General features: G+C 52.7%; 2 protein-coding genes and 1 long non-coding RNA gene across 3 annotated transcripts in view; 1 reads left to right on the plus strand and 2 right to left on the minus strand.

The window, feature by feature from the left end:
- Positions 1–494: 494 nt before the first annotated feature.
- The window catches only part of LOC136387728 (uncharacterized), a 132,740-nt gene continuing 111,078 nt past the window's right edge, over positions 495–22,156 (plus strand). The window contains exon 1 of the long non-coding RNA XR_010748150.1: positions 495–568. This is a non-coding gene — a long non-coding RNA (uncharacterized lncRNA). The remainder of the gene's footprint in view (positions 569–22,156) is intronic.
- Positions 503–22,156, minus strand: part of LOC136387721 (patr class I histocompatibility antigen, A-126 alpha chain-like) — a 155,809-nt gene continuing 134,155 nt past the window's right edge. Inside the window, exon 8 of the mRNA XM_066359688.1 lies at positions 503–644. Coding sequence (XP_066215785.1) covers positions 640–644 — 5 coding nt within the window. The 3' untranslated portion in view covers positions 503–639. The remainder of the gene's footprint in view (positions 645–22,156) is intronic.
- LOC136388279 (patr class I histocompatibility antigen, A-2 alpha chain-like) lies at positions 955–3,775 on the minus strand. Its single transcript, XM_066360229.1, has 6 exons — positions 3,509–3,775; positions 3,033–3,311; positions 2,543–2,818; positions 1,674–1,949; positions 1,441–1,554; positions 955–1,013 (listed from the first exon to the last, which is right to left on the minus strand). The coding sequence occupies exons 1-6, from the start codon at positions 3,561–3,563 to the stop codon at positions 955–957; spliced, it is 1,059 nt and encodes a 352-aa protein (XP_066216326.1). The 5' UTR covers positions 3,564–3,775.

The raw sequence follows: 22,156 nt of genomic DNA on the forward strand, positions 1-22,156 counted from the left end.
TGTGTGCCCTGGCCGGCAATAGAACCAGGGACTTCCACACACCAGGCTGACTCTCTACTACTGAGTTAGCCAGGCAGGGCTTGTGTGATTTTTCTTCAGTCCTAAAGCACCTTCCTTTCCTGTATACCGACTGCTGAGCTGGTCTCAGCACTGAGCACCGATTGGGCACAGGCCTGACCATGCTCGGTCCTCACAGACTCTCCTGTCCCTGCAACAGACTCAGCACAGCAAACAGGTTCTGGAAAGTTCTCAGTGCTTCCACTTATTTCCTCTCAAATATTAGTGTCTTCTCCTTGAATTAACCAATCAACCCTCCATGGCAAGAAGTGAAAAAACTAATTCCCACCCAGAGTCTTATTTCAATAAGGGAGTAAGAAGCTGCAGCTCAGTGCTCCACGAAGTACAGACAGGGATGGGGAGGGACCAGCCCCCCTCTGCTGGACAGGGAAGTGTGGGGAGGGGACCTGGGGGGAGGGGTGGGCCAGCCTCCCACCCCTCACATTATGCTGACAGGAATGCAGACACATTCAGATGCCCTTTGCAGAGAGAGAAGTGAGAGATTCCTGATGTCACAAACAGGGCTGGCGGGTTTGTGTGTGAAGTATCTTCTGTCACTCAGTCCCCGACAAGGCAGCTGTCTCACACTGTAGAAGGAAATAATCCTGAACAAACTCAGGTCAGTCATTGTAACTGGTGACATTCTCAATACCTCCCCTCATGCTCAAAATGTCCCAGAGAAGCCCTATTACCCAGACCTGTCACCTCTGCCCCAACCCCTCCCCACATCAGGGTCTCACCTTTACAAACCCTGAGAGACACATCAGAGCCCTGGGCACTGTCACTGGCTGGGGTAGAACACAATAGGACTTGGTCAGAGCCCCCAGGACAGGAGACTAAAGGTGGAACATGGGGGGTGAGGTCCCCCATGGCTCCCATTTGCATTGTCACAGGGTCTCAAGGGTTACCCCCTCTGTACTGACTGGCAGCCTGAGTGTAGCTCCCTCCTCTCCCAGCTGTGGAAGAAAACCATGTGAGAGACCAGGGAGGAGGCAGGGCCATTAGATTCTAAAGGAAGCTCTAGTCCTGGATTCCAAAGAAGTTTCCAGAATTGAGAGTATAGACCCAGGGCAGGATCAGGAAACCTGAGGAAACTACATGTGTGGGGACTGGAACAAGCTCTCCCCAGGAGATGTGTTCTCAGCAGGACCCTCCCGTCTGACCTGTGACTGTGGGGAAACAGGTCCCCATCACCAGACTCCTCAAGGTGATAAATCTGTCCCTCATGTTCACACGTGCCTCACTAAAGAGTGTTAGCAAACAGGCCCAAACTGGACAAGCACACACATGGGGATAGTACTTACCATTAATGAAGTGGACACACTTCTTCCTGGGCTTGAAACCCCCTGTGGGACAAGAAACTCAGACCCCACCCTTCCCTACCTGAGCGCCTCCTCCTCCACATCACAGCCCCCACCACAGCTCCAGTGACCACAGCTCCAAGGAGGACCAGGATAGCAACGGTGACCACAGTGGGGCCGGTGGCCTGAGGAGGCTCTGGGAAGGGAAGGGAAGGTGAGGGCCCTGACCCCCAGGCCGCAGCCCCGACCCTGCTGAAGTCCTCCAGAGGCCCCTGCTCCCTGAGAAGAGGCTCTGTGCCCACGTCCCCTCCTCACCCCATCTCAGAGTCAGGGGCTTGGGCAGCCCCTCGTGCTGCACATGGCACGTGTATCTCTGCTCCTCTCCAGGGGGCACCCCCACGGCCGCCCACTTCTGGAAGCTCCCGTCCCCCACAGGCCTGGTCTCCACAAGATCCATGTCCTGGGTCAAGTCCTGCCCGTCACGCTGCCAGGTCAGGGTGATCTCCGCAGGGTAGAAGCCCAGGGCCCAGCACCTCAGGGTGACCTCGTGGTCAGAGATGGGGTGGTGGGTCACGTGTGCCTTTGGGGGGTCTGAGGAGAAGGGTGAGAAATTCGGGAACCTTTCAACCCTAGTGGGCCACTCCAGCAGCACTCCTGTGACCATCCTGAGAGTGGACAGCATAGCTGGGGTCGGGGAGGGAGCACAAAACCCAGACATCAGTCTGGACAAAGATACCTGGGATGATCTCCTACTCTATAGAAAGTTCTAGAATCAGAGGGACACAGCCCAGGGTAAGAGGCAGGTCTCTAAAGGGAGAAAAAGGGTTTCTGGTTCCGACCTGCGTGGAGGCCTAATGACTCAGAAAAGTCGGGATAGACCTCAGACACACTGGGTGGTGACAGATAACAAGGCCTGAGGGAGAAAGTCCCCATGGGTCCCAGGGCCACTGCCAGGGTCAAGGGGAACCGCTGATGGGTTAGTTTAGGGTTGGTCTCCCCTCCATCCCGGAGAGCATCTAATTTTCACTGAATGAAGGGGGAGACCCTCACTGGTCCCGGATCTGAAAATCCAGGTAACTCATTGTCCCGACCCAAGAGAAGTTGTTCTGATCCCGGTCCATTTCCTGTCTCCGTGTAGGAGCCGCAGCCGGAGGGGAGAGGAGGGAGCCCCGCGGCCCTGGTACCTGCGCGCTGCAGCGTCTCCTTCCCCTTTTCCAGGAAAATGCGGAGCCACTGCACGCACTCCCCCTCCAGGTAGATCCTGAAGCGCTCCGCCACACCTGCCTCCTCCCAGTCGCGCCGGGTGATCTGAGCCTCCGCGTCGGCCGAGGTCCAGGAGCGCAGGTCCTCGTTCAGGGCGATGTAGTCGGTACCGTTGTAGGCGAACCGCATGTACCCGCGGAGGAAGCGCCGGTCCCGGTCCATTTCGCAGCCAAGCAGGCCCTGGACTGTGTGAGACTCTGACCCCGCCCCGCGGTCAGCCCCGCCCACTCGGCCCCGCCCCGACCGCGGGGATTAAACCTAAACTGAAAACTAAAACGGGTCAAAGTCCCCGCAGACTTCTCCCGGGTGCGGTGGGGGGTCTGTGGGTCTTGGATGGAGCTCAGACATTCGGGCGACCCGGGCCCGTCCGTGGGGTTGGGGTCGTGACCGGGACCCGCCCGCGTGGCTCACCGTCCTCGCTCTGGTTGTAGTAGCTGCGCAGGACGGTCAGGCCCACTCGGAAAGTCTGTGCGTGGTCCTTGGCGATCTGCGTGTTCCTGTCCCAATACTGCGGGTCCACCTGCTCCACCCACGGCGCCCGCGGCTCCATCCTCGGGCTCGCGGCGTCGCTGTCGAACCACATGAACTCCGTGTCGTCCACGTAGCCAGCGATGAAGAAGCGGGGCTCTCCGCGGCCGGGCCGGGACACAGCGGTGACGGCGGTGATGAAAAATCTCAGGGCGTGGGGACCTGGGGACGGGGAGGGGATGAGAACCTTGATCACCGGCCTTGTGCGGTCCCGGGCCTGAGAGACAGAAAAGGGGCGGGAACGGAGCTGCGGTCTGGAAGCGGTGGTGGACAAGCCCCCCCCCCCCCCCCATTCCTGCGCCCCCGCCGGGTCCCCTCGCTCCTCCCGCAGAGGCCGTTCCCTCCCAACCCGCACTCACCCGCCCAGGTCGGGGTCAGGACCCACGAGAGCAGCAGGAAGGTTGGGGACCTCATGACTTCGCCCTACAGGTCTGGAGAGAATCTTGAATATGCAGGTCCGCGAACATTTATAACTGAACACCGCGGTGACGCTGATTGGCTTTTCTAAAAACCGGACACCCAATGAGAGTGACATCCTGGGACGCGTCATGAGTATCCGGAAAGGAGGACCCGACACAGGTTTTGTGAGGCGGAAGTGAAACTGGGGAATTGGGGACTCCCCAACACTGACCTTCCCCGCCTAGACTCCGCCCTTGGGCTGAGACCCTGAGAGCCAGGCCTGGGGACCAGGGACTGTGTCCTGACCCCTCCTCCTGCGCGGAGAGCTCTTTGTCACCCTGTATCCCAGAGTCCTGGCCCAGGGGTTGATTCAGGACACCAGGGAGACCCCCAGGCTGGGGTCCTCCTCTTCTCTTCCGGGAATCCCTCCCCCTGAAATGGACTCCCTGCCTCACACCCCTTATGTCTCCCCTGGACCCTTCTAGAAGAAAACTCACCCCATGAAACTTGATATCAGAGAGTGAGCTCGCCCTGGGAATGAAGGTGGAGGGACAGTATTTTCTCTTAACCCTAGAGGAGCTCTGTCTGAAAACACAGGATGGAGATTCTCAGAGACCAGTCTCCCTGTTGTCTGTGAACCCCAGTGGGGAGCACAGTCTTGGGAACCCTGAACACCAGGAAGCTGATCTATAAAGAAGTGATTTTGGCCCCTTGGTCCAGAAATGTGTCTAACCAGCACTGCAGTCAGACTCACAAAGCTCCTGAATTCTACTTCCCACACAGTGTGTCTGTGACTCGGGATTGTTACATTGTGAAATGATCTTCATTCAGTAACACAGAATTCGTCTGTGAGTCCCCCATGCCCTCAATACAGAGAAGCCCAGGGAAGCCGTGTGTCACTGTGCATTTCAACAGGAGCATGTACATCCTAGAAGTTACAAGTGCTCAATGTGGCCATCCAAATTATGTAGAGAGGAGGAAGGTTGTCTGGAGGCGTCCCAGATCCAGGGCAGAGTAAGGAGAGTTCACAGAGGGTGACAGGGAGCCTGGAGCCTAAGTCAGCCTTCAGAGGGGCAATGGTCCTGCCTCAGTTTCCCTGCTGTTCTCATCTTTGACGAGAAGGAGCCTGTGAGAAGCGAGGTCCCAGAGCAACTATGAAGTAGCAAATCTGAGAGCACAGCAGGGGACCATCGGTCAGTTATGCTCCCTCAGGCTGAGGTCAGGGTGTGCATTCTCACGCTGCTACGTGACCTAGTAGAGTAAAAAATGAGGAGACAGTTGGTCAAATAAGTTTGTAAATATGATATATAGGTTTGCTTGCTTATAGTTTGCATTGGGTGTGGGGGACAGGCTGTAAGCAGGTAGGGTCAATATAGCTAAAGGCTTAGTTTTAAGACTAAGCCTTTCCCACACTTTTGAGGAATCCCATTATGCCTCAGATCAGTGACTTTGTATCAGAGACTTCCTGGTTTGTATATTGGATTAAAGGTTTGGATTTCTACATTATAAAATGGGGCAAACTGGGAGCTTGCTCTCTCTCGGTTCCTGAGATTAGCATTAGAGAGGAGAGCAGAGAAAGGAGAGCAGAGAAAGGCCACGTAGAGGAGAGGAGAAGTAGCCAAGATGGCAGAGTGCTGAAGAAGAAACCAGTTTGTGCAGAGAGAAGGAGATGGGGAACAGAGGTGAATAAGGCTGTGTCGGGAGCCGATCCACTAATGTTGGCTAACTAGGTCACAGCAGGAGAAGATCCACAACTGCTGGTTGACAAAGTCACAGCAAAAGAAGATAGAGTCACCGCAGTAAAGACCAACAGCTGCGGGTTGACAAAGTCACCGCAAGGAAAGGCACAACGATACTTCCCCCTTTAATCTTTTGAATTAATCTGGCCTTATATCCCCCCTTTTTCTGGGTGTGTGCTATTATTTGTGGCACAGGGATAATAGTACCGTGCTTTCCCTGTAGATTTGTAGTAATTTCTTTGGAAATGAGACAGAAGGTGTAAGTTCCACAGAAAAGCCTGTAAGCCCCTTGAACTGGGCTAGTAAACATAAGAGGCTGGCTATGATATCCCTCGTAAAGGGTTAAGTTTGTAGGAGAATTTCTTCTTAATCATGTTAGAAAGAATAGATTGTGACTTGTGAATGGGTAGGAGGCAGTGGCTGTGCACAAAGCACCTTTCAGCCTTCACTTAATTAATCATTTTTCCTCCCTAGCCTTTTCATGTGATAGAGAAACTTTCCTTTCTTCTTGCTTATTTGATCTGCAGATAGTGGAACACTCTAAGAAGAATATAGTTAGAATTTACTAGTGTGTGAATATAGTAAATAAATAAAGTTTAACTAGACATAGAATCTTAGGTAAGGTGTTATGGAATGGCCCGTTGCATGGCTTGGGATGGGAACACAGTCAGCAAGAAAAGAATGTTTTGCTAAGAGAATTGTTTTATGACTGAAGGCAGTTATTGGACTTTCTCAGTGAGACATTCTCATGAGATTTATATACTTTCCCAAGGTTTTTCGTTCAGATAATAAAGAGGAATATGGAAGAATCCATAGAAGCAATAGCAATTAATGCCTTCTGATATTATGTTGCTACTAAGCTATCTTGCAGGTGCACTCTATATATCTTTAAGCAAAAGTTACTCTTGGTGTTATGACAATTTCTTAATAAGCAAGCCTTTTGAAGTCTTGTGAGAAAAATTAGGACATTGCATGAACTCAAGGCCATTTGCCTGAGCAAGCGGTGGTCCTTTGCTAGTCCTTAATGATTTTGTCTGTTAATCTCTCTCTGCCCCTTGACTCACAACAACAGTAAAGTTGAGTTATTAGTTAGTACTAATCCTTTAAAAGCTTTTACCGATGTTATCGCTATTCAAGTTATTTTTTAATTGTACTTTGAATGATTTGCCACCTGATTTGTAGTTTATATATATAAATTAACTGTTATCTGGAAACATGTAAACATAGTGAAACAGAAGCAATGATTAATACCATGTAATTGTAACTTGGTGTGAGTGTATAAAAAAGGAGCTGTACTAGCATTTGGTAGAGATGCCTGGCAGTAAATGCTAACTAGAGAATAAAGAGAAAGAAAAGAATTCGGCTCTCTCACTCGATTTTTTCGCCGACGCCGTCTCCTCCTGTGGGACCCCTGGATCCCCCCCGGGGCTGGACCCCAGCAAGGCTGGGAGATAGATACCTTTGATTCTAGGAAACTCGGGTAAGACAGTGGCTTTAGGAGCCCTGAATGGAAAGGGAAGTGTTTTCCCACTGTGTGTATTTCTTGCCCACCAGGTGCAAGCTAGGATTAAAACTAATGGCCCACCCATTCTTGGCTCTGTTGTTTCATTACCATCTGTCCGAATCAAGTGTGAACTTGCATGGGCCAGGCAGCTGTGATGGTGGGCGTGGCTACTGGCTTTACAGAGAGAAAAAGGTAAGAACTGCTAGACCAGTACCTTTATGTAGACGAGAAGGGATGAGGCCTCGAGCACCAGCAGAGGGACGGCTCTGGCTGGGAGTGTGGACAGCTCGCCTGTGGTGAAGTCTCCAAGTAGACGGTGTTGGAAATCTGTAACAATCATCTTCTAATGTGTTCAGTTTCCTCAGTGAAGCAGAAAACAAGGTCACTGGCAGTAATGAGATGGGGAAGGAGGGTGGATGTTTGAGCAGAGGATGGGGGAGACTGAGGGAGCCGTGCAGGGACAGGATGATTGTGGGCAGCAGTGTGGAGCCCCCTGTGGTCTAGGTCATAATGTTAATGTGACAGTATCCACGTGACTGTGTTGTCTCCAGCCTCCTGTAGCTGCACGGGGCAGGTGCAGGGAGGGCATGGTAGAATTTCCTGGCTGTGTGGTTTTCCAAGCAAGGGTGACAAGACAAGGGAGATCAAGGGAGGGATTGAAATGGTGTCTCATGGAATTGAAGATGAGTGAGGAGGGAGGAGAGGACATTGAGGGGTGAGGGACGGTGACTAGATGGTAGGATAATAAGCTGGGATCCCAGTGGGCACAAAGGATTGTGGGAGTTGCTGTAGCAGGCGGTGGACTCAGGCCTGGGAAACAGGCACATTTGTGATGAATGATTTGCTGATATTACATTGCACATGTGATCAATAATTGCACCAGTGTTTCCAGAGCTTAGGCCGCCCTGCGGGGTGAGTAGGGAGATGGAGGGCAGAGCGTGGGAAGCATGGCATGGAGACTGTGGGAGGGCTGGGTTATTGGCAATGACAAGTCTAGGGGATGACAAGGGAGGGGGCCCAGGAAGAGCAGAGCAGAAGGTCATGGAGGAGAGGAGCTCAGGGAAGTGAGGGGCCAGGGACTGAGCGTCCTCTGCTGTGTGTGTTCTGTCCCTGCTGTAAAGTGACCACAAACCGAGTGGCTTTAAACAGCAGCCCTTTATTATCTCATGGTTGTGCAGGTTACACATCCGACATGTCCTCACCGGGGCTCTGGAAGAATCCACTGCCAAGCTCGTTCACTGTGTTGTCTAAACTCAAATTCTTGCAGATGTGGGACTGAGTCCCTGTTTCCTTGCTGGCTGTCAGCTGGAGCCACCCTGAGCTCCCAGAGGATGTCTTCAGTCCTGGGACGTGGCCTCCACAGCACACACAATCCTTCCCCCATGTGGGACCTCTCTGCCTCCCCTCACCCTCATCTCTCCTGCAGCATCTCTGACTCCAGCCAGAGAAACCTCTCTGCTTTTAGGTTTATGTGACGTGATTGTCCAGCCAGGTGATCCAGGATGGTCTTCCTGTCCTAAGGTCCTTAACCTTCATTACATCACCAAGTCCCTTTGCCATGTAAGGAAAGCTGTTCACAGACAGTAAGGATTCGGGATAGACATCTTTGGGGACCACTGTTCATCTTTCCACATTTGATTATGTTGAAATCACCGAGGTCAAGGAGGTGGCACTGTGGGGAGGGTGACCGTGAGCCAGGAGCTAAAAGTAATGGGGAAATGGCCTGGGGGTCCCCAGGGATTACCTACAATGAGGGGAGTGGGGGCTCCGATCTGATGATGGATTAGGGCATGTTAGGGAGGAGAGCAGGAAATGTCAAAGCAGTTGATGAGAAAGACCCCACCCACCCCCAGGCCCCGGGGACAAGGTCTGTGGGAGGGGAGACACCCCCATGACAGGAATTCAGAGGGAGCCGTGTCCTCAGGGAGACCCAGGTCCCTGTCAGAGCTGCAGGTGCAGGAACACCCTGGGAGGACTGTGGATTTGGCTGATCCTGGGCTGAGACCTCTGGGGGACACAGTGGGAAGGTTTCAGGAGCTGGGGAGGGGGTGTGAGGGGAGACAGAGTAGGGGTGCACGGAGCCTGTGGAGATGAGCATGCAGGATGTTTGGGGGACCAGGGGTGACTGAGACAGGGAAAAGGAGAGAGTGAGGTTCATCCTGGTGGATTCAGGGCAGATGGTGGTGAGTGAGACAGAGGGAGGGGGGAGGGGCAGGGGTCTGGGGCTCTCACTTGGGCTCTGTCGATGGGGATGAGGAGGTTTGGGGTGGTCAGTCTCAGTTCCGGTGTGTGGACCCTTTCATGACCCCATGATTGTGGAGCGGAGTGTTGGAGGAGAGGAGGGTCTCGCAGGCGTCCCCAAACTACGGCCCGTGGGTCGCAATGGGGCCCCCTGAGGCCATTTATCCAGCCCCCACTGCACTTCTGGAAGGGGCACCTCTTTCATTGGTGGTCAGTGAGAGGACCACTGTATTTGGCAGCCCTCCAATGGTCTGAGGGACAGTGAACTGGCCCCCTGTGTAAAAAGTTTGGAGACCCCTGTAAGTTCACTCCTAACCCTGAGGGAGGGGACTGTGCCCACAATGGTCTCAGTGTGACACATGCTGTTGGAGTGTGACTTCTGAGGCACCAGGTGTGACCTGTCACAAGGGCCCCTTCTGTCCTCATGTGAAGATGGAAGGCCCAGGGGCTGTCCTTTTAGGCTGCAGCCCCCATGTGCATGTCCACACTGTGGACGGTTATGTAGACATTGAGATGTTGTTCCCAAATAAGAGATGATTTCTTTTCAAAATCCAAGTAAAAAAAGAAAAAGAAATAGCAAGTGAAAGAAATGTTTCTACTTCTCAGATTTCTCTGGTGTTAGCATCAAGGGGACAGAGAGAGGGGTGGCCGGGAGGGGTGGACACTCAGAGACGGCACAAGGCCCTGAGCCCTCCTCTTCTCCACGTGAGAGGCTCTGGAGCAGGGGTCGGGAACCTTTTAGGCTGAGAGAGCCATGAACGCCACGTATTTTAAAATATAATTCCATGAGATCCATACAATATGTTTAACATTAAGTACAAGTAAATGTGTGCGTTTTATGTAAGACCAACACTTTTAAAGTACAATAAGTCTCTGAATTCTTTTTAATAACGTTGTTATGCTGTTGCTAACCAATGATGAATAAAGTACTTCTTACCATTAATGCGACTTCTGGTGCTGCATGGTTTTGCTGATGGCTTTGTAGTCTGGTTGATATGTGGTGAGATTAAGCTTTATGCAGGTGTTGAGACTTCCATCCATTAAACGTGATCGTCGGTTGGTCTTAACGTTCTTTAGATGTGAGAAAGACTGCTCACATGCATACGTAGAGCCAAACATCGTCAGTAAAGCAACACTCACACGCTGCAGTGTGTGGTATGTGACGGGAAGCGCGTTCCAAATTTTGACAATCAGCTGGTCCATGGGTTGAAGTTTTATCATTTCTTCCCACTTGTGTTTGCTCTCCAACTCTGCTTGCTGTTGTGCAAGACTTTCCAAATCTTCATTCAGTGACTTGGAACTTATTCACCCACATGTCTGAGGCCTTCATGTCAGCAGCTTGTAGCTCAAAATCTCTGACGGAGACACCGGGGATGTAACTCAGGTCAGCATTGTCCACTGGACACTCATGTGGATGAGCGATGAACTTAAAAAGACGAGTGCGCTCACGAAATTCTCCAAAGTGCTCTTTGAATGACTGCAGGAGATTAGATGTGAAGCCTGCTAGCTGCTGGAGATCAAGATGTTGAGCAGGGTCACTTGCTGTGCATGCATCTTTAAACTCTCCCAGTTTTTCAAAGTGTAGTAAACGACCTGTTTCAATGTCGGTGATGAAGAGTTCCAGCTTGTTTTCAAATGCAAACACTGCTTGTTGAAGGGATAAGACTGTATTTCCAGCGCCTTGCATTTTCACATTGAGCTGGTTCAGATGTTCAGTCACGTCCATGAGATAGTAGAACTTCAGGAGCCACTCAGTGTTAGCTAACTCAGGATGCTCGATGTTTTTCTTTCAAGAAAAGTCCGGATTTCGCTCAAACAAGCCTCAAAATGGCTGAGCACCTTCCCTCTTGACAACCAATGCACATTGCTGTGCAGAAGCAGACCAGGATAATTATTCCCAACTTCACCCTGCAGTGTTTTAAACTGGCGATCATTTTAAGCTTGGGCAACAATAAAGTTGACCTCCCGAATGACCAGTGACATCACCTTACCAAGCTACTCACCACACATCTGAGCACACAGCGCCTCCTGATGTAGGATGCAGTGAAAACTTAGGATGGGTTTCTTCATGTTTACGAAGAAGCGCTACGAATCCTCTGTTTTTCCCCACCATGCATGGAGCACCATCAGTACACACCGAAATAAGTTTATCCATCAGTAGATTTTTTTCTTTAGCGAATTCAGTGAAAGACTTGAATAAATCCTCTCTTGCTGTCTCTTTCATAGGCAAAGCAGCAAGACTTTCCTCACGTAGTGTGTCACTGACAGCATAACTTGCAATCACGCCAAACTGGGATAAATGGCTTATGACTGTTGACTCATCCAAAGCGAGAGAAAAGAATGGTGCTGCATTTATGTCCTTCACTTGTGTTGCCTCAATTTGATTTGCCATCATGATGGTACAATCGTGAACAGTTCTTGCCGATAGAGGCATATCTTTTATTCGTTTGATTATGTTGTCTTTATCCGAAAGTCACTGGCAACATCAAGCATGAATGTTTTGGCATACTCCCCATCTGTGAATGGCTTTCCGTTTCTCACAATTGCTAAAGCACCAGCAAAGCTAGCCGAATTCCAGTCACCCTGTTGGGTCCAAACACAGAGTTGCTGCTGACTAGCTTGCACTCTGCACAGTAGCTCTTGACATGCTTTCTTCCTGCTGTCCCCCGCTGGATACTTCAATGCAAATGTAGTATGGCGTGTGTCGAAGTGCCACTTTATATTTAACCGTTTCATCAATGCAGTTTCATCGATGCCATTTTATCATTGCGTATTAGACACACTGCAGAACCTGCTCTCTCCACAAAGGCGAATTCCTCTGTCCATTCCTGCTGAAAAGTACGATACTCCTCATCTTTTTTCTTTTAGCCATCTTCTTCATCAAAAGAGTTTCTGCAATTAGCTAGCTGACTACATGATTAAAAGGAGGGAAGTTTACTTCCTGACCTCACAACGACCAATGTACATTACGCATTATCCAAAAGAAATTTGGTGTTGTCCCGGAGGACAGCTGTGATTGGCTCCAGACACCTGCAATCATGAACATGAGCAGTAGGAAATGAATGGATTGTAATACATGAGAATGTTTTATATTTTTAATGTTATTATTTTTTTTACTAAAGATTTGTCTTTGAGCCAGATGCAGCCATCAAAAGAGCCACATCTGGCTCACGAGCCATAGGTTCCCGACCCCTGCTCTTAGGGGATGACACAGAGGATCTTGTGTGACTTTGACACTTTATACTTTAGGGAATTACAGTTGTTTTCTTCAGTGTAATAATAGTATTTGAAGGAAAATATTACATTTTAAGAGATGAATATTGGAATATTTAGGGGTGAAGTTCATGATATTCACAGGTTATTTTCAAAATTTTTAAGAAAAATTATAGAAATACATTATATTAAAAATATAACAAAAGGTTAAAGTGATTAAATCTAGTTGTTTCAGAATATTAAAGTGATTAAAGTTCTTTCAAACTTTAGGTATGTTTGAGATATATCAGAGTACATTGGATAAAGAGTTTTAAATAATGCACAATGACATGGGAAACATTCCTAACATGCTGTGGATCGAAAATTAGGCTTTTAGCATTTGTGTGAGGATGTCCGTGTGTTTGTTTGTGTCTGTGAGTTTGAGTGTATGTGTCTGTTTTGAGCATGTTGCTGATCAGGTGGTGGCACAGTGGATAGAGCATCGGACTGGGATGCAGCATTTCAGTGTGTATGAGCGTGTCAGTGTGTGTGATTGAGTCTGTATATCTCTGTGTTTGAGTGCATCTGTGTATGTGTCAGTGTGTGTGTGAGTGTGTCTTTTTTTAACCATGTCAGTGTGTGCGGATGTCTGTGTGTGTGTGTGAGCGTGGCAGGGTCGTGCACACTCGGTGTGTCGGTGTGCAGCTGTGAGTGTGGCAGTCTGAGTGCACTCACTCACTCATTCACTGAACACAACAACAACGGGGCATTTCAGGGCAGTGGAAATGCAGCTGTGGACATCACATCCCTGTCCCTGTCCTCACAGAGCTGACGGTCTCAGGAAGGGACAGACAGTAACAAATAGATACAGTGTAAAGTGTGCTAGTGACCTGGGTGTGAACAAAAGCCCAGCAGTGAGGGGAGAGGGAGGATGAGGAGACCCGGGCAGGGCAGGGAGGCCCCTCAGGAGGACCTGGGGAGATGGTCAGGGAGGGAGGTGCTGCCTGGTGACAGGTCCTCAGCCCGGGGACAGAGTGTAGTCTTCGAGGTCTGAGCACCCTGGGCGCCTGTGCGGGAGGAACACTGGGAACCGGGGTCCAGGCCCCTCACCCGGCCACTGCTGTGTCCCCTGGGCCCGGACTGGAAAGGGTCTTGCAAATAAATGAGAAAGGTTTACAATGTTTACAGTATAAATCATGCCTGAAAAGGTCATTCGGGCTCACGGAAGCACATATGGGAGTTGATGCTTCCTGCTCCTTCCCCCTTTCTCTCTCTCTCCTCTCTCTAAAAATTAATAAATAAAAATTTTTTTTAAATGTTTCTGTTGAGACATAAACTAACAGACTCATATGAGCTCCCTTGTAGATCACTGTCTCTCCCTGGCTGTTTTTAAGATTCTGTCTTTAACTTTTGGTATTTTAATTACAATGTGTTTGGAGTAGGATTTGTTAGAATCCATTGGAGTCTGAAAAGACCAGTGTGACAGGCTTTATTGAAAGGAGCCTGCCGGGCTGGCTCGCAGGGGGGAGTCCACCAGGTACAGGGTAGGACGTGCTGTTTAAGGGTTAGGGGCGGGGAGTTGGAAGGGCCGTGGGGCATCAGCTGACTGGCTGCTGGACAAAGGATGGTCTTTTATGGAAGTTTGAGTGTGTTTAACTTCTAGCGGTCTTCAATCACCCAGGACTTCTCGGCTGGTGACATCAGATATTCCTTTGTGGTAGGTCATCTGCCACAAGCCCTGATACGAGACTCACAGGCAGGGTTACAGAGATGAAACCTCAGATTCCCGACTACGTGATATATTTATATATAAAAGGAAAGAGAGTGGTTCCCAGAGAGGCCTCTGGGAGAGAGGAGACGGGGGCGCATATGTGGCCCCCAGTAACAGAGAAAGTAGAGCTGGTGTTAGGAGGTCAAGAACTGGGGCATGGTGGCTGGGCTTAGAGGTGATTAAGAGGAAGAGAAGAAGAAATTGAAAAGCCGCTGTTTCTTTGCAGAATATTCAAGTAGAGAACCTTGCCAGGCCCAGTCCCGCATCTAAGTGAGGAGCTCGTCACTTTCACTGGAGCGAGGCCTCAACCAGGAGAGGTCCTCGAGGCCTGAAGAGGGAAGTGGAAGAATCTGCAAGGTGGTCATTGGCAGTTGCCTGTTGTGAGTGCCCGCTGGACCGGGTGGTGTGGTGGGATATGGCCTCTTGGAGGAGCATTATGGGATGGACTGGTCTGGTTCTTCTCGATAGGGGCACATGTGGAGATTCTGAGAGACAGAGGACCTGTGGGGGTGCAGATGTGGGTTTTAGGGGTGTTGGGGGGATAAGGCTTAATGTGGGAGAGGTGAGTCCAGTGTGAGTCTCCTTCCACTTTGATGGCGGGTGGGGTGGACGGGATGACAGTACGGGGCCCTGTCTAGGTAGGCTGGAGAGGGGTTTTTCCCCGTGTCCTCCTGTAGACCTGGTCCCCAGGGAGGATTGACAGGTGTGAGTCCGTGGTTGGAAAGGGCTGTGGAAGGAGCTTGTCAAGCTGGGAATGGTAGGTTTAGTATAGCTTGTCTGCTCGGTTTGCAGCTGAGGTTGGTAATCTCCTCTGAGAGTGCTGGCTCTCTCACAGCAGGTGGCCCCTCTCTGAATCTTGTACATGAGAGTGGTGTGAAAGAGATGAGTGTTATTAAGAGGAACAGGGAGAGCTGAGTAAGCTGAGGGTGACATGCACAGACACATCCAGCAGTCAGCTGCATAGGAGGAGTTAGTCTTGAATACCAGATTTTAACTAAGATTAAGAGAGTTTTTTTAGAAGAGAGGATGTTAAGAGGGAGGGTATGGGGCAGAGTATGCCTTTAAGGGTAAGGAGGTAAGAAAGAATAGAGCAGCTGGAATCTCCGTCCTGTCTGTTGTCAGGGGGTGATCACAGTCACTCAGGCTCAGACTGTTCTTCTTCTGGGACTTTAGTCAGACTGACCTTGCTGGGCCCTCAGGGGGAGCAGGCGTATCTGGGCGGTGATTCAGGTTGACTGGAAGGATCACCCGTAGGTGTGTGTGGAGATGGAGCTTCCGTTTTCTTTAACCTGGGGACATGAAACCAGGGGGCCTTTCCTGGGAGTTTTGCCGCCGTGGGGGTGGTGAGGAGAACCTTGGGATTCACTCTGCTGGGTGGTAGAGGAAAATTTATAACAGAATTGGGCAAATCTGGCTGGCCGAGAAGCAGTAACAGGGCCGACTCTGAGGACGGGAGGTGAAAGGAGAGAGACTCTGAATTTGGAGAATAGGTCCCGGCCTAAACCAGGCGTAGGGCATCGAGGCAGGAGGAGAAAAGTGTGCAAAGAGACACCATGTGTCAGACAAGGCAGTGGATCCATGGCCAATAGAGAGGAAATAAGACCATCAACACCCACAGCAGAGATCTGTAAGGGACGAGCACGACCCGAATATTTGGGCAAGGCAGAGTAAGTGGCCCCTTATAAAGAAATGAGAGGCCCTGGCCGGTTGGCTCAGTGGTAGAGCGTTGGCCTAGCATGCAGGGGTCCCGGGTTCGATTCCCAGCCAGGGCACACAGGAGAAGCGCCCATCTGCTTCTCCACCCCCTCCCCCTCTCCTTCCTCTCTGTCTCTCTCTTCCCCTCCCGCAGCCAAGGCTCCATTGGAGCAAGTTGGCCCAGGCACTGAGGATGGCTCCATGGCCTCTGCCTCAGGCACTAGAATGGCTCCAGTTGCAACAGAGCAAAGACCCAGATGGGCAGAGCATTGCCTTCTGGTGGGCATGCCGGGTGGATCCCAGTTGGGCACATGGGGAGTCTATCTCTCTGCCTCCCAGCTTCTTACTTCAGAAAAATACAAAAATACAAAAAAAAAAAAGAAAAGAAAAGAAAAAAGAAGGCCTCTGCTCCATGTTCCTGGCACAGAGCTCCTAAAACCTTGGACATCTGATTGACAGGAGTGTCTCTGGGATGCTCATGAGATGGCCCGTGGCTGAGGTCCTGGGTAGCTTCAGGATGGGGCTGGTCACCAGAGACCAAGCTTGATGAGAGGGCTGGAGCTTTCAGCCTCACTGCCCCACCTCTGGGGAGTCCAATCACCAATGGCCAATGACTTAATCAATCATGTCCACACAGGGAAACTTCCATTAAAAAAAAAAAGCCTTAACAATGGGGTTCAGAGCTTCTGAAGTAGTAAACACAGTCATATGATGGAGAAGAAGGGAGGTGACATTTTCCAGCTCCCTGGTGACAGAGGCCCTTCTCAACCTCATCACATCCCTCTTCATCTGGCCGCTCACTGTGTCATTTATGATGACCTGTCACAGTAAGCACAGCACTTGCCTGACCCTCGGAGTTGTTCTAGCAAATTACTGACCTTCAGAGATGGATCCCCAACGTTTGTAGCCAAGTCGGACAGACATGCAGATAACATAGGACTGAACTCTCCAGTGAGGGCTGTCCTGTGGGGCGGAGCCCTGAGTGTGTGGGGTCTGATCTCACTCCAGGTACTCGCTGACGTCAGAATTAGGTTGAACTGGAAGAGACTTGGTGTCTGAGAATCAGAGAACTGGGTGAGTGGAGGACCCTCACCACCCACAAAGAAACTCAAAAAGAGCCAGCAGTGACACCACTACCACTGCCTGAGGGATCATTCATTGGTCACTTGTTCCTCCAGCCACACCTGAGTGATACAACACCAAAGTCTACATCTCAGATCTTTGCTCCAAGAATTGAAATAGGTCACTTCTCCATCCCTCAGCCCAGCACCTGAACTCTCTTCCCACATGAGGCGAATCCCACACACACAGAGTCTGGTGGGAGGCAGAGACCACGTCCTTCTGTAAAAGAGGGAAACCCACGTCCCCCAACATTCCGGCATGAGGCTCCACCAGTCAGGTGAGAATGGACTAGACTCTGCCTCGGGACGTGGTGACACAGAGAGGCTGGGACTGTGCAGACTGCAGTGGACAAGGGTGGTGGGAGTGGCCGGGACAGTGTCCAGCTGCCAGGAGAGCAGAGACAGCGGTCCTGACCGCAGGACCAGGGTCCAGCATCAGGGAGTCAGAGGTGTGAGCAGTGACATGTGTCCAGCAGCAGGACAGTGGTTCCTGTGTGGGACCCGACCTCGGCTGGACTGTGGGTCTGCTCCTGGCTGTGTGGCCTCAACCTGGTCTGTGGTTTTCCCCAAACACTATTAGACCCAATGTCATGTACATACTGCTTTATATCTGAAGTAGAAACAGTTGGGATTCCATTGTTTGTTGGAGGAAATCAATGAGGGGAAGAGTTTCAGAGAGCAAGCATTCAGAGATTTTATTACCCTGACCCAGGACCACTTCCTAAATCTCCCACCTGACTCTGCCCCACGGCGGAGAGAACGACATGTAACTCCCAACATCACATCTTCTTACACACCCCCAGGCCCCTCCCAGACCCACCGTCCCTGAGAATTAGGCACCAGACCAGGAATCACCGTGTAACCAGCCCTGCAGGTGAGGCTGACACACAGCCCTGTGGGGACCCTGGTCTGGGTTCCTGCTACTAAACGTGTGACCTGAGACCAGCAGCATCAGCACCGACCTTGTTATAATCCAGACTCTCACACTCTGCTCCCGACGGTCTGAGTCTTAACAAAATGGCAGGTGACCCCTGCGCACAGGGAAGTCTGGGACTCCGTGGTCGCCATGCCTACAGCCATCACTGCCTGGGTCTCCTCCTCTGTTCTAAAGGCTTTAAATATCCTTTCTGTGTGTTGTCTCCTTTAAAGCCAGTGGCCCCAACTGAGCAAGGTCACACTGGATTCAGGGTGACGGTAGATGAACTGCGGAGCAGGAAAGAGTTGGTGTGTTCCCGTTTATTACATTCTTCCAATGGCAGCCAGAAAACAAGCAGGGACAGCTCTCCTCGCAGCGGCAGGCACGTGGTCAGGAAAACGGCCCCTGGCAGCAGCAGGCAAGCTACCCTTGCCAACAGAAAGTGCCCGTAGCCTTATGCAGATTCCTGACACATGGTTCTGACACGTGCCCACACGCTAATCATGCAAAGTGCAAGTGAGCCAGCCTAAGACAGCTGTTTTCCCTCTACTCCTCCCCTTTAGGGGTGCCTATCTCACAATCCATGGGACAGGTGTCTTCCACGATGGCCCAGGGCCACGTCCACTGAAGCTGTGATGTATCCTTGCTGTGTGTCTGCAACGGGGTGAGAGCTGCTTCCGGTGCAGGAGGGCCTCCGTAGGGGCCAGGCCTGACCACTGGGGTCTCATACTGTCCACAAACGGCGTGTCCATCCAGCAAGGGAGCTCGTGCCCCCTTCTTGTCGTGGCCCCTGCTTCTAGAGTCTGTCATATGATCTTGCTACTGTGCAACCGGAGCACTGACCTTCTTTCTGGAAGCTCCTCCAACGTGCAGTCTCGGCACCGTGCTGCACACACACCAGCCATTTTTTTGGCAGCTGTGGGGCCACCCGCTTCCCCCACTTTTTCAGTGGCTGGAATCTCTCTTTCAGCCTAAGCTGCCGAAAGTTCTAACAGGACTCTATTAGATCTGCCACCTAATTTCTCTATATCTGCCCCAGGTATATCCAAATCTACCCACACCTGTGTTCAGGTAACCTTTACAGGCTCGTATGTCTTGTTAGCCTGGGGGTTGGGGGGACAATACAGGTAGTAGCCCGCACAGCCTTATGGTGCCAGGTCCCTTCTATCTCCCCCAAATCTGCCCCATCTGTGTAACAGCATGGTGGGCTGTCCACACAGGGGTCTAAGACAGTGGTCAGCAAACTCAGTCAACAGAGCCACGAATATCAACAGTACAACGATTGAAATTTCTCTTGAGAGCCAAATTTTTTAAACTTAAACTATATAGGTAGGTACATTTCTTATCGAGGTAGCGCCTGCACGTGGTATTTTGTGGAAGAGCCACACTCCAGGGGCCAAAGACCTGCATGTGGCTTGCAAGCCGCAGTATGCCGACCACTGGTCTAAGATATCCACTAATGACCCAAAAAGGGTTGACAGGGCACTACGGAGAATAAGGTCCCTCATCCCTGACATAAGCACTTCCTCCTCTGGTGCACGGGACCTCAGGTTGAAAGCAGCGTTCCTCATACCCAGTTTCAGGAGGACCAGCCACAGCTCAGTATATGACTGCCACCGACTCACTGCCCCCAGCAAGTCTCCCGCGTTCTGCCAGACCGTACGAGTGGCAGCCAGCACTCGTTCTAATAGGGCATGGTTTCCTGGGTTGTCACGGCAGTTCTGAGGACGCTGCCTCAAGGAGGAGTGTGGTCATGGTGGCTAATTTCTCCATCTCTTTCCCAGAGAGCAAGATGCCATCCACCCCTATGTCCCACAACAGCAGCAACCAGGCTGCCAGGGGCTGGGTGGGTTTCTGCCTGAATTAGACCCCTACCTCCATCAGCTCTGTCTGGGTGTAAAGCCGGGCCACACAGAGCCCAAGGACTGCAGAGGGGCTTGTGCGTGTCCTGAGACACTTGTTGTTTTTCTTTCTTTCTTTCTTTCTTTCTCTCTCTCTCTCTCTTTTTTTTTTCTTTTTCTTTTCTTTTTTTTTTTTTTGTGAGAGGCAGGGAGATACTGAGGCAGACACCCGCATGTGTCCCAACCAGGATCCAACTGGCAACACCACCTAGGGCCAATGCTTGAGTACTGAGCTATCTATAGTGCCTGAGGCTAACGCTTTTCAATGGAGCTATCCTCAGCACCTGGGGTCATGCTCAAACCAATCAAGCCACTGGCTGCAGGAGGGGAAGAGGGAGAGAAGGGGGAGAAGAAGAGGAGAGGCAGATGATTGCTTCATCTGTGTGCCCTCACTCAGAATCGAACGTGACATGCCCATACGCTGGGTCAACACTCTATCCACTGGGCCACCAGCCAGGGCCTGAGGCATGTTTTGCTGTTGGGTTTTTACCTTCTGGGCGACCACCAGCTGGGCTCTGAGTCTGCTGAGGGCTGTCCCAACCCAAACTCCACCTGCTCCAAACACGAGGAGTTGGAAACCCCTGCCCCCGCTGACTCAGAGCCAGCCCACCAGCACGAATGCAGCTGCTGCTTCAGCGCCCACTTCAGCTCTGCGGCTGCGGCTCTCGGCCTGAAGCTGACACTGGAGCTCCTGAAGCTGCCGCTGTTTCTCTAACAACTGTCCCTGCCAGTATTCGGCTTCCAGCTCCCACCGGGGCTCTCCACCTCGCGGGAACTGTTCCCGCTCCTGCCGCCGTCAGCGATCCTCTCCAGCTCCCACCGGAGCTCTCACCTTGCAGGGACTGTTCCCGCTCCTGCCGCCCTCAGCGATCCTCTCCAGCTCCCACCGGAGCTCTCCACCTCGCAGGGACTGTCCCCGCTCCTGCCGCCCTCAGCGATCCTCTCCAGCTCCCACCGGAGCTCTCCACCTCGCAGGGACTGTCCCCGCTCCTGCCGCCCTCAGCGATCCCCTCCAGCTCCCACCGGGGCTCTCCACCTCGCAGGGACTGTCCCCGCTCCCGCCGCCCTCAGCGATCCCCTCCAGCTCCCACCGGGGCTCTCCACCTCGCAGGGACTGTTCCCACGATCCTCTCCAGCTCCCACCGGAGCTCTCCACCTCGCAGGGACTGTTCCCACGATCCTCTCCAGCTCCCACCGGAGCTCTCCACCTCGCAGGGAGTGTTCCCGCTCCTGCCGCCCTCAGCGATCCCCTCCAGCTCCCACCCGAGCTCTCCACCTCGCAGGGACTGTTCCCGCTCCTGCCGCCCTCAGCGATCCCCTCCAGCTCCCACCCGAGCTCTCCACCTCGCGGAAACTGCTCCCGCTCCTGCCGCCGTCAGCGATCCTCTCCAGCTCCCACCGGAGCTCTCCACCTCGCGGGAACTGTTCCCGCGATCCTCTCCAGCTCCCACCAGAGCTCTCCACCTCGCGGGAACTGCTCCCGCTCCTGCCGCCGTCAGCGATCCTCTCCAGCTCCCACCGGGGCTCTCCACCTCGCGGGAACTGCTCCCGCTCCTGCCGCCGTCAGCGATCCTCTCCAGCTCCCACCGGAGCTCTCCACCTCGCGGGAACTGTTCCCGCTCCCGCCGCCGTCAGGGATCCTCTCCAGCTCCCACCGGAGCTCTCCACCTCGCAGGGACTGTTCCCGCTCCTGCCGCCCTCAGCGATCCTCTCCAGCTCCCACCCGAACTCTCCACCTCGCGGGAACTGTTCCAGCTCCTGCTGCCGTCAGCGATCCTCTCCAGCTCCCACCGGGGCTCTCCACCTCGCGGGAACTGTCCCCGCTCCTGCCGCCCTCAGCGATCCTCTCCAGCTCCCACCGGGGCTCTCCACCTCGCAGGAACCGTCCCCGCTCCCGCCGCCGTCAGCGATCCCCTCCAGCTCCCACCGGAGTTCTCCACCTCGCGGGAACTGTCCCCAGCTCCTGCCGCCGTCAGCGATCCTCTCCAGCTCCCACTGGAGCTCTCCACCTCGCGGGAACTGTTCCCGCGATCCTCTCCAGCTCCCACCGGAGCTCTCCACCTCGCGGGAACTGTTCCAGCTCCTGCCGCCGTCAGCGATCCTCTCCAGCTCCCACCGGAGCTCTCCACCTCGCAGGGACTGTTCCCGCTCCTGCCGCCCTCAGCGATCCTCTCCAGCTCCCACCGGAGCTCTCCACCTCGCAGGGACTGTTCCCGCTCCTGCCGCCGTCAGCGATCGTCTCCAGCTCCCCCCGGGGCTCTCCACCTCGCAGGGACTGTTCCCGCGATCCTCTCCAGCTCCCACCGGAGCTCTCCACCTCGCAGGGACTGTCCCCGCTCCTGCCGCCCTCAGCGATCCCCTCCAGCTCCCACCGGGGCTCTCCACCTCGCAGGGACTGTCCCCGCTCCTGCCGCCCTCAGCGATCCCCTCCAGCTCCCACCGGGGCTCTCCACCTCGCAGGGACTGTCCCCGCTCCTGCCGCCCTCAGCGATCCTCTCCAGCTCCCACCGGAGCTCTCCACCTCGCAG

This window comes from Saccopteryx leptura, chromosome 1, assembly GCF_036850995.1.
Source record: "Saccopteryx leptura isolate mSacLep1 chromosome 1, mSacLep1_pri_phased_curated, whole genome shotgun sequence".
NCBI classification, from domain to species: Eukaryota; Metazoa; Chordata; class Mammalia; order Chiroptera; family Emballonuridae; genus Saccopteryx; species Saccopteryx leptura.